General features: G+C 41.4%; 1 protein-coding gene across 5 annotated transcripts in view; it reads right to left on the bottom strand.

The window, feature by feature from the left end:
• The window catches only part of LOC147026259 (extracellular sulfatase Sulf-1-like), a 111,312-nt gene that overhangs the window by 87,308 nt on the left and 12,758 nt on the right, over window positions 1-11,246 (bottom strand). For 4 of the 5 annotated variants that reach the window (XR_015058257.1, XR_015058256.1, XR_015058258.1 and 1 more), the window contains exon 2: window positions 4,335-4,442. Coding sequence is in view for 1 of the 5 variants with exons in the window: in XM_085881506.1 (XP_085737632.1) it covers window positions 4,335-4,442 (108 nt within the window). In the remaining 4 variants the exon portion in view is untranslated. Of the gene's footprint in view, window positions 1-4,334; window positions 4,443-4,717; window positions 4,877-11,246 lie in introns of those variants that run through there. The other variant, XM_085881507.1, reaches the window with a different exon arrangement.

The following is an 11,246-nucleotide window of genomic DNA, read 5'->3' on the forward strand; positions in this document are numbered from 1 at the left end:
CCAGTTGTCCTATTTTTTTATTAGCCCCCATTGGACTTAGTCTGAAACGGGGGCTTATGGATTTGGTCTGGATTTTCGTGTTCGTGCATGCGTGTGCACGCAACCATATCTCGGACATGTATGGACTGATTTTATTCGTCCTTGGCACAAAGACAACACATGATGGCATACATAAGCACATCGTTTTATTTTTGAGATCAGATCCAAAGTGATCGACTGGTGGCCATTTTGTTACATAAATGTGTCCCAAACCGTTTCTCTGACATCCATGGTCCGATTTTGTTCAAACTTGGAAAAAAATCACAATACATGATGGCATATACTTGCGCCTAACTTTATTTTTCGATCTCATCAAAGATGGCCGACTGGTAGAATGGCTGCCATTTTAGTTGGAAAAAAAAACAAACCCCAATGTTGAGCACGTCCTCAATCATTTCTCAGACATGTATTTAACGATTTTGTTCAAACTTGCCACACAGATAATGAATGGCAGGTTACATATGCACGTCATTTTTTTTAAATGACATCAGATCCAAGATGGCCAACTGGTGGCCATTTTGTTACTTAAATGTGTCCCGAACCAGTTCTCAGATATGCCTGGTCCGATTTTGCTCAAACTTAGCACAATCATAGCACATGATGCCAGACACATGCTTCTCCATTTATTTTGCGATCTGATCAGAAATGGCCGACTGGTTGACTGGCGGTCATTTTAGTTGTGCATAAATATGGGCGAGCCCTTTAATTCCATACAGCAAAATTACTAAAACAACAGGGGCTAGGAAATTTTATGTCTTTTTACTTGTTCTTATAAGATTACAAATGCATGCTCCCTTTCCAGGTTGAAGTCGTGTTGGGATGTTGCCCCTGCCAAGGCATTTTAAAGTGGACAGCCCCAGAACTATTCCTCCACATATGCAGTGTTGTTTGGTTTTTTTATATTACCAATGAAGACAGAGTACAAAAGGACTATTCAGGACCAATGTTAACATACACTTTTACAAAGGAGTGGCAATTGATACTATCTGTTTGGGTGGTCACATAAGATCAGTGGAAATTGTATGGTGCAAAAGAACTGAATGAGGAATCTTGCACAACAAAAAATATATAAATAAATTAAAAAACAACTTGGAAGCAAACAATAATCTGGTGGAGAGATTAAAATATCAAATTATATATCAAATATATTAGTTGTAATAACATGTGTAAGAACGAGAAACTCACTCGGGAGTGCGCATACCTCCGCCAGGCTTAACAATTTACCTTTTGTATCCCACCGATAGGCTGGATCTGGATCCAAAATTGAATCGGCTTGTTCTTGTCACCTACCCAATTCATCCACCTAGTTTTATCACAACTCATCCACAACTTTTTTGAAATATCATGAGGGTTGGGCACACATTGACTTTTTCTCTGTTGTCCCGTTGAAAGGAATGTTTTTATGGCCATTTTTCACGCTGATCACGAATCCGTTGACATTTTTGACCTAGGATGATGTCTTAGGTTGGTAAAATGCAAAAAATCAAAATGGCCACCAAATTTACCCACTTTTCAGGTAAAATTTGATAATTATGGCTTACTAGGGCATGTAATAATATTACATGCCCTAGTAATTATGATGTCTTACTAAGACATCATCCGAGGTCAAAAATTTCAATGGATTCGTGATCAGCGTAAAAAATGGCCATTAAAAAACACTCCTTTTAACGGGACAACAGAGAAAAAGTCGATGTGTGCCCAACCCTAATATTACATGCCCTAGTAAGCCATAATTATCAAATTTTACCTGAAAAGTGAGTAAATTTGGCGGCCATTTTGAATTTTTGCATTTTACCAACCTAAGACATCATTCTATGTCAAAAAGTTCAACGGATTCGTCATCAGCGTGAAATTTGGCCATAAAAAACACTCCTTTCAAAAAAAGTATGGTTGTATGCCAAACCCTAATATCATGCCATTAAATTGTTTTAGCCCCATCTCTCAATGGTGAAGAATTAATCACTTTTAAAAATTCTCAGATCCGGATCTTCACCAAAATCAAATCACTTCTTCCTTGTCACACCTGTCCACCAAGTTTTGGCCAAATCTGTCCACAATTTTTTGAGATACCCTGCTCAAAGACAGACAGACAGACAAGCTGGTAGGTGGCGATGGGTCGCCGAGCAGGAGGTAAAGTATTCCATATATCACAAAAAACGGAATATATTTGATAGAGCATCACCTGTAGATCATTCGTGCCAAATTTCATAACCCTACGTGGGATATTGGCTTTTGGAATTGATTTCGCGTGAACAGTACCGATTTTGAAGATTTTTCGGTTGTTGCTAGGGAACCAAAGCATCCCTAGCAACCATCACAATTTCCAAAGCACTAGGTCATAATATGTACCTACCACCCGAGTTTGGTCAAAATCCGCCCACGTTTACTACCAATTATGCTGATGACAAACGACCAAACATCCAAACAAACATCCAAAATTACTGACAATAGGGGTCACCTATTTCGGCGACCCAACAGACAGGTTCACGTGACAGAGGTAATAAATTCATGCAGTGGAGCAAAAGATGCAAACATCTTCAACAAATGATCGTTTGGTCAAAAATAACCATCTAGAGCTGAGACATATATTTGTCAGTTGATGCCACCTGATTGGATAATTATATAGACCATTTACATAGTGTCACATTGATTCTAGGAGTATAAAAGCAGCAGTTGCCTCCTCAGAAACAGATGAATTTCAATTAAAACTTTGTGCTTATTGCAAGCCTCATCAGAATAGCCAAGAAGGGAGCAAATTGATGTGGAAACTTGCACATACTGGCATTCTGAGTCGAGGAGGTCAGTGAGCTGGTCAAACTCGACCCCGGCAGAGTCATACCAAAGACTTTGAAAACGATAAGTGCTGCTTACTTGCTTGATGCTCAGCATTTAATAAGATAGAGCACAGACAAACACCCATACGTTGGTAATAATAGTGAAGGATGTGATGGGCCTATAATGGCTTCCTCCTGCATTTAAGTCCTTTATAAGAGAATTCAGATTATTATTTACTATTGTTATTGTTATTATTGCCATGTTGCATTGCCAAATCAATATTTGCTACCACTCTAAATAACAATATTCTTGATATTTTACTAAAGTCTAAATAACCCGATCCTGATGAGGTGAACCAACTTGTGTGATTACAGTGTCTGTGTGTGTGTGAGTGATTACTGTGTGTGTGTGTGTGTGTGATTACTGTGTGTGTTGTGTGATTACTGTGTGTGTTGTGTGATTACTGTGTGTGTTGTGTGATTACTGTGTGTGTGTGTGTGTGATTACTGTGTGTGTGTGTGTGTGTGTGATTACTGTGTGTGTGTGTGTGATTACTGTGTGTGTGTGTGTGTGTGTGTGTGTGTGTGTGTGTGTGTGTGTGTGTGTGTGTGTGTGTGTGTGTGTGTGTGTGTGTGTGTGTGTGTGTGTGCCCAACCCAGGTGGATGCACCAGATAAACAAAGTGAAAGTCAGATACTTGTGAGGAAGTTAGAATCAAACAAATCTTATATCAGAGTTGTGAGAGGTTGTATTTTTTGGGATTCCTTACACATGGTAAGTGCACAATCCATGAATCTGTGGACACCCCATGCAGATGATGTTCCAACTGGCCTACGTTTCACTTTATTGAGCTAACAATGAGAATATCATCGATTTTTCCAAGGGGAAGTTCTAATATATATATATAACATGGAACGTCCCCAATAACAGTATGGATCACCCTACTCACCCCACACCCTTCCCCCCTCCAGCTTGTCCCGGAGGTCCAACACGCAGAGATTGCAGTGTATAGGATAACACCACGATCTCTGCAATGGGCCCCCGGGACTCTTCCATCAGTGTGCTGACATGCACTTCCCAACGACAGTATATCATCTCTTTGCCTCCATTGGTTCTCCCGATTTACTGGAGAGTAGTTCAGTATGACAAAACCTAACCGACGAAAAACGAATCTTGTTCTCTCTGCAAGATGAATGGCTGTAGACACTTGTCGAATTAGTTCTATATGCGTATACTGACTTACCGGACAATCCTACTTTCTGCGTAAAACTTAAGAAAACTCGAAGGGTTAAAATGTGGGAAATAGATGAAAATCACATAAACGTCTGTTTAGCTCAAAACGCAGAACGCGCTCTCCGCCCGGACCGCACTCACAAGGAGAGCAAGTTTACCAAAACGAGATTACCCACTCTGATCGCCCGTAAAAGAAAAGCAATCTGCAAAACGACAATCCCGTTGCCAATTGTCCATTTTAACCACGACTCGTGGCCTCAGAGAGCTCGCAGAACCCAAAGCACTTACCGGCACGGCTTCTCGATCCAGATGGTAGGCGCGCGGCGCCAGCGCCCAGAGCGGATTCCTGCTCCGTCCGCCTTGGAAACGCACCCGGGATCGCCAGGGGGAAGCGCACTGGGAGAGAAAGCATGGAATAGAAACAAGAAACGATACACACCAAAAGGGCAAGACTCCTCAATCGAAAAATGTCCAAATAATTGTGTGTACATTTTTAGTAAGCCACAAAGAAAATACAAAATGGTCAATTTGGAACCTTTCAGAAAATGAGGCTGTTAGCCTTTGGTAAGCTGTAAAAGTCACATCTAAAACGTAACAGAAAACCCACGTCCATACAAATACAAGTCAGTCTGTGTTCCATGCAAGTTTCATCAACCGACGTCGATACTTACTGAGATACGGACCGGAGACGATAAACTTGATGGACAGACAGAAACAGCGATGGCAATGCCCCCTTAGCATATCTTTAACCCTCACCTTGAGATGCCAAATTAGTTGAGGGGGCTAACAACGAAGAGGAGGGGAGAGGGAATGAAAAGTGGAAGAAAAAAATAAAATAAAGCCTTATTGGCATGAAAAAAAAAACCACCAAACAAAACGGAGTATTTATGTTGTGCGTTCTCATGTGAGTCTAACAACTCCAAAAGTTAATTTGGGATTTTATTACGAATCTTGCTGCCATATCTCTACCCACTGCGTTTCTTGGGAATTGCTGATAAATTGTAGTCGTCTCAGAACACACTTTCGACATCCCTGCCGTCTGACCGGCACGCGTGCGGGCCTGACCCGAACAAGAAGATCGCTCGAGGGACACCAATTCGAGCAATTTATCGCTGAGGCGCCTCGGTTTAACGCCTGCACTCCTGGAATTTGTGGCTTGGGCAAAGGGCACGCACGGGGCCCGAGGGAGCGCTCGGATCGCCAATGCGTCGAACGTGCTCATTTTGGCCGCCATGCTCAGTGAGAGCGGGTCTTCATGATACAGCTGTGACTTGAGCATCTGCAAGGGAGGCGTTGGGGCTCATTGAACACACTCCAAATGCAAGGGGCCCTGAAGGGGTATATGATGAGAACGCATCTTGTCCTCCACTGGCAGATGTCCAGCTCGCCATGGTGTGCTATAGTTCATGGTAAATGGCAGGTGCACCCTGCGTGCTGCCGGACTTACTCAGCCAGCACTTTCCAGGTTTCCGCTGGCCGACTAAAACTTCACAAATTAATGGGAGGCTTGCCAGGAACACAAACGGCTGGAATACCACATCTCATTTGGGAAAGCTACTGCGACGTCGACGTTGAGGTCTTCATAGATACATTTGTGAATACTTGAGGTTGCCGCACTTTACTAAACTTGGGTTGAACCCATTCATTTTCAGTGAATCCACCCCTTCACCACAAATTTCTGACATTTTAGGTTGGTTCCAGCATGTGATATAGTTTACCGAAGACCTATCAAAGGTTCATCGAGTTTGGATGGGGTGGCCTTCCTCCCCACCTTTCCCTATACCCCAACCCTTTTTGCATCAACCCACAAATCACAGACCATGTTCCATCTCAGTATATCAGCAATGGAATATTTAAGGGAACGCTGAAGCTATTTTCCATGAATATTTGAAATTTATGATTTTAAAGTGATGTAATTGCAAGCAGCCTTAATTGTTAAAAAGCACAAAAAGAATGGTGGTTTTCACTTTGAGAACTTGCTCGATTCTGTTCCACTTTAAACAATAAGATGCAAACCTTTAAACCAGTGAAACTCCATCATGGCCTCCATTTAAATTTTGATGCCAGATGATTCTCATCAAGTGGTCACATTTATCTCATTGAAAATGATACATCCAGTGGCAGTGGAGGACCATGTTCACCAAAGAGAAGCCTGGCAAAATTATTTGCATCATTAAGACCTAAAGATGGACTCATCATTCATAGGATCCCAAGAGAGAAAGATCATTTTATCCACCTCAGGATATCCAGGTAGTGAACAAAAAAAAAATGGAAACGCCAATGTAAAGTCACTTCATAGGGCGCTGGGCCACCACGTGCGGCCAGTACGGCCTGCATGCGCCATGGCCTAGAGTCCACCAGTGTCTGGAATTCTGCAGGAAGGATGCGGCACCATTCTTCCACGAGAAAGTCAATCAACTCTCACCTGCTTGATGGAGGTGGAAATCGCTGTCTCAGGCATCATTTCAGAATATCCCATAAATGCTTGATTGGGTTCAGGTCTGGTCACCGAGGAGGCCATGACATACGAATAACATCAGTGTCATGCTCATCAAACCATTGGGCAACAACACGTGATCTGTGTGTGTTGGGGGGGGGCTCCTCTTGTAGGGATGCGAGCCATAATGAGAGGCAACCAGGCCTGTTCAGCATTTTTATACATGACCTAAAGCATGCTAAGATTTTATTTGCTTAATTAACACATGGGCCACACCTGTGTGGAAGCCGTTGGTTGGTGTCCCTCATTTACATATATGTTTCCATGTATTTATACACTGCATGAATATATAAAGAGTAAGAAGGTAGCAACAATGCGCAGTGAAGAAATTCAAGCTTGTTCTCAAAACGTCAGACATTAATAAAGAATTTACTCCACCTCTTGATGTGCGACACTTACTGAAATGAATCCTGAGCAGCAAATCTTGCAGAGTTTGTGTTTGTGTGTTTGTGTGTGTGTTATCATTGGGGCATACTTGCACACTGCAAGTAACTACTCAGGTGAATCCCACATGTGGACATAAAAAACAAAAGCTGTATATATTTGATGACATGGTTTGTGAAAGAGTTTTATATTCAAGAGCAGCGAGTCAGTGATTTCAATGAGCTTTAGATATTAGATTAAATAAATATATGAAATAATAAAGTTAATATTAAAAAATAAAATTTATTAGCAAATTGAATAAATAAATAAACAAATGAGTAGTAAAATTAGCTAAACTAGTACGGGCCCGTAGGTGCATGCCAGTATGTGCAGCCCTCTCTCGCCCCCTCTCTCTCGCCCCCTCTCTCTCGCCCCCTCTCTCTCGCCCCCTCTCTCTCGCCCCCTCTCTCTCGCCCCTCCTCTCTCGCCCCCTCCTCTCTCGCCCCTCCTCTCTCGCCCCTCCTCTCTCGCCCCTCTCTCTCGCCCCCTCTCTCTCGCCCCCTCTCTCTCGCCCCCTCTCTCTCGCCCCCACTCTCATCCCCCCCCTCTCCCGTCCCCCTCTCTCGCAGATATTGGTCAACAGATAAATGGCTGTAACTTGGGAACTGCTTATCCAATTAATATCAAACCTCGAAAAGGCACATCCGCGGGTCCCCAGCAATATTCCTGGCAAGTTTCAATCAGATCAGACCGTCAATCGTGCAAAATAAATAAATAAATAAACATTAATTGTGACGTCATTCGGGATGTCATAGCACAGTGTCTTGTCATTGGTCGACAGATAAATGGCCGTAACTTGGGAACCGCTTGTCCGATTAATATCAAACCTCGAAAAGGCACATCCGCGGGTCCCCAGCAATATTCCTGGCAAGTTTCAATCAGATCAGACCATCAATCGTGCAAAATATATATATATATATATATATATATATATATATATATATATATATATATATATATATATATATATATATATATATATATATATATATATATTGTGACATCATTCGTGATGTCATAGCACCGTGTCTTGTCATTGGTCAACAGATAAATGGCCGTAACTTGGGAACCGCTCGTCCGATTAATATCAAACCTCAAAAAGGCACATCTGCGGGTCCCCGGCAATATTCCTGCCAAGTTTCAATCAGATCGGACCGGCGGTCATTGAGAAACGGCGGTCGCAGACAAACAGACAGACACACACACAGAGATTGCTGTAATTATAGATCAACTCGTAAGTGCCCGTAAAAAAAAAAATAATAAAAACTAATAAATAAATATTCAAACCGTGAGCAACAAACAACAACCACACAGGCTGTTTCTTCGCTCTCGAGTGCCCGTACGTGCGTGGCCCGGAAGTTCGAATATTATTCGCAGTTACGATTATTCGCAATTTAGTTTTAATACACAATTATTCAATTAGCGCCAACGTATTTTACCTTTTCGCAATGTCATGGCAAGGAAAAACAAAAAGAGAAGAGAGAGAAAAAAATTTACTACCCGGTTCGGAGCATACCAGCACTCTGATGTTACCGAAATTTATACACCGTCTAATATGAAAACAATCATAAGTTGGGGCATTGTGTTTATCTATAAATGCGCATAAGAAATCGAGAAATTATTAGAATACACGAAGTCATCATTATCCGGAAGTCCGTAAGTTGTAACCTGTAATGGATACGGAAGTCCGTACGTTGTAACCTGTAATGGCAAACGCGGCTGAGCTTCCCTTTCCCATCGGCCACGCCCACGCAACAACGCGTCTTTCATGGGTTTGGTAAATAAATGGCCATAACTTGGGAAGCACTTGTCCGATTAATATCAAACCTTGAAAAGGCACATCTACAGCTCCCCAGCAATATACCTGGCAAGTTTCAATTAGATCAGACCAGCGGTTGTCGAGAACCAGCGGTCACACACACACACACACACACACACACACACACACACACACACACACACACACACACACACACACACACACACACACACACACACATTGCTGGAATTATAGATAGATAATATACAAAAACAAGTAAAACAAAAATATTCAAATTAAATAAAGTAAATATTTAAATGAATAAAAAATAAAAATAAAGGATGTTATATCATCTTAATCTTCCATCATGCTGAAAAACATAAATTGGTGTCTGTGTTTTTTTGTGACTGTGATACATTCAGTCATTACTTATTCAATCTCAACCAAACTTGCCAGGAGGACTAAGAGTCACGCAATAGAGGTTGTAGCGACTCCATTTGTCCCCCTCCCAAGGGGAGTTTTCCGCCTTGGGGCAAAACCCTTGTTGAGGTGTATATTCGAATGAAGATAGCTTATCGTGGCATTTTTCCAAGGCCACTTCTCATAACAAAAGTAATAACAACACAATAATGCTATTTATCATCATTTAACAGCAGTTTCCATGCATGCATGTGTAAGCCATGGTTCATCCAATGGTTGCTTTCCAGGCTGCACGATCCCTTGCTATCCCTGTAACGCCTTTAACTCTCAGGTGATCTCTCAGCAACACATCCCATGTTTTCCTCGGACAGTCTTTGGCTCTCTCCTTCCATTGACATTCATATTTATACATCTCTTCCCACAGCTGCCCGCCTCCATTCTTTCCACACGTCAGAACCATCTCAACCTACCCCGACACATAATCTCACTTATGCTTTCAAAACCTAACCTATCTCTTAATTCCACATTTGGTTTCCTATCGTCGTGTCACATCACACATCCACCTCACCATTCTCATTTCATTTTGTTCACACCTCCTTTTTGATCACCCATTTTTCACTGCTTGCCACAACAAACATCATGCTTCCAACACAAGCTGCATAAAAAAATTCCCTTTAATTTGACAGATGTCCCTCTTGATGTCAATAGGGGTAACTCCCTAAACTTCCTCAATCCACTTCAAATTCTTGCAATCACTGCTGCTGCCACACTACCACCTGCATCAATCATATCACCAATATAATATAATTTCGACACATTCCAGGGATAATCCCCTTAAACTAACCTTTCTGCTCTAACTGGAGTCACTTGTTTACCTGCGCAAACAGCACATTTGAAGTCAGGAACCACCTGCAGTCGACCACTGGTGACACTACACCTCTTGTGCACCCAGCAGTTGCAGGATTTATACAACATTGAATTGCTACCTCCACCTTTTCTACACAGCAGAGGGCCACCTCCTCTTTTTCCATACTTCCTTCTCCCACATCACGAATAAGTACTTTTGTTTTGCCTGCATTCACTTTCAGACGTCTGGCCTCCATACCCTCCTTCCATTCTAGTTTTGTACTTTTGATTAATTTTATTAAATTTGTGGAATTTGTTTTTCACTTGGAAGCTGTGGGTCATAATGTGGAAATAAAGGTGGAAAAAGTCTGGTTTAATGCAATTTAATTCCAGGCTATGAGGAAACAAAAGGTGAGAATTTTGAAAGGGGGAGTAGACTTTCTATAGGCAATGTACATATACATATACTAGTGTGGATCGCCTTGTGGTCGCAACACTAGGACAAACTTCGTCAGGGAATTCAAAGCAAACTCCCATTGTGAAGATCAACACACCTCACCACACATCGCCAAAGACACAGACTTGTTTAATTGAGGTTAAGTATACAAGTTGCCGTGTTGTCACAATTTACACAAAGCAGAATCCAAACATTTCTTTTGCAAATTAAATTGTAACATTCGATATTAATTATATTTTTAAAAGCAATTTAAGTTGAAGATTTAAGTTTAAAAATAAACCAATAAAATTCAAAACAGATACCCTGAGGACAAACACAGAGGAGAGCTCGGGGCAGCCAAGAAGTTTTGGATGATGACACAATTTTGACGGAGTAGTTCAGTGACAACACAACACGTGACAGACGTGTGTGTGTGTGTGTGTGTGTGTATACATATATATATATATATATATATATATATATATATATATATACATATATATATATATATATATATATATATATATATATATATACATATATATATATATATATATATATATATATATATATATATACATATATATATATATATATATATATATATATATATATTGTTGTGGATCCTCGCCTGCCCGGCGTGCGGGCGACCGCCTCGAGCTCAATTGCAGCCGTGCTCCCACCGAACAACAATCTAGTCACAGCTTTCGGATCAACACCGAAACCCAGCTACAGGTGTTGTTAACTACACCATAAACCAGCCAACTCTTCTGTCCACGCACTACAGGTCGATCGCCGAATTGTCAATGTACCTAATTA

The sequence above is a fragment of the Eptatretus burgeri genome, chromosome 5 (assembly GCF_056783735.1).
Source record: "Eptatretus burgeri isolate ZD-2024b chromosome 5, Ebu_testis_v1, whole genome shotgun sequence".
In the NCBI taxonomy this organism is placed as follows: domain Eukaryota; kingdom Metazoa; phylum Chordata; class Myxini; order Myxiniformes; family Myxinidae; genus Eptatretus; species Eptatretus burgeri.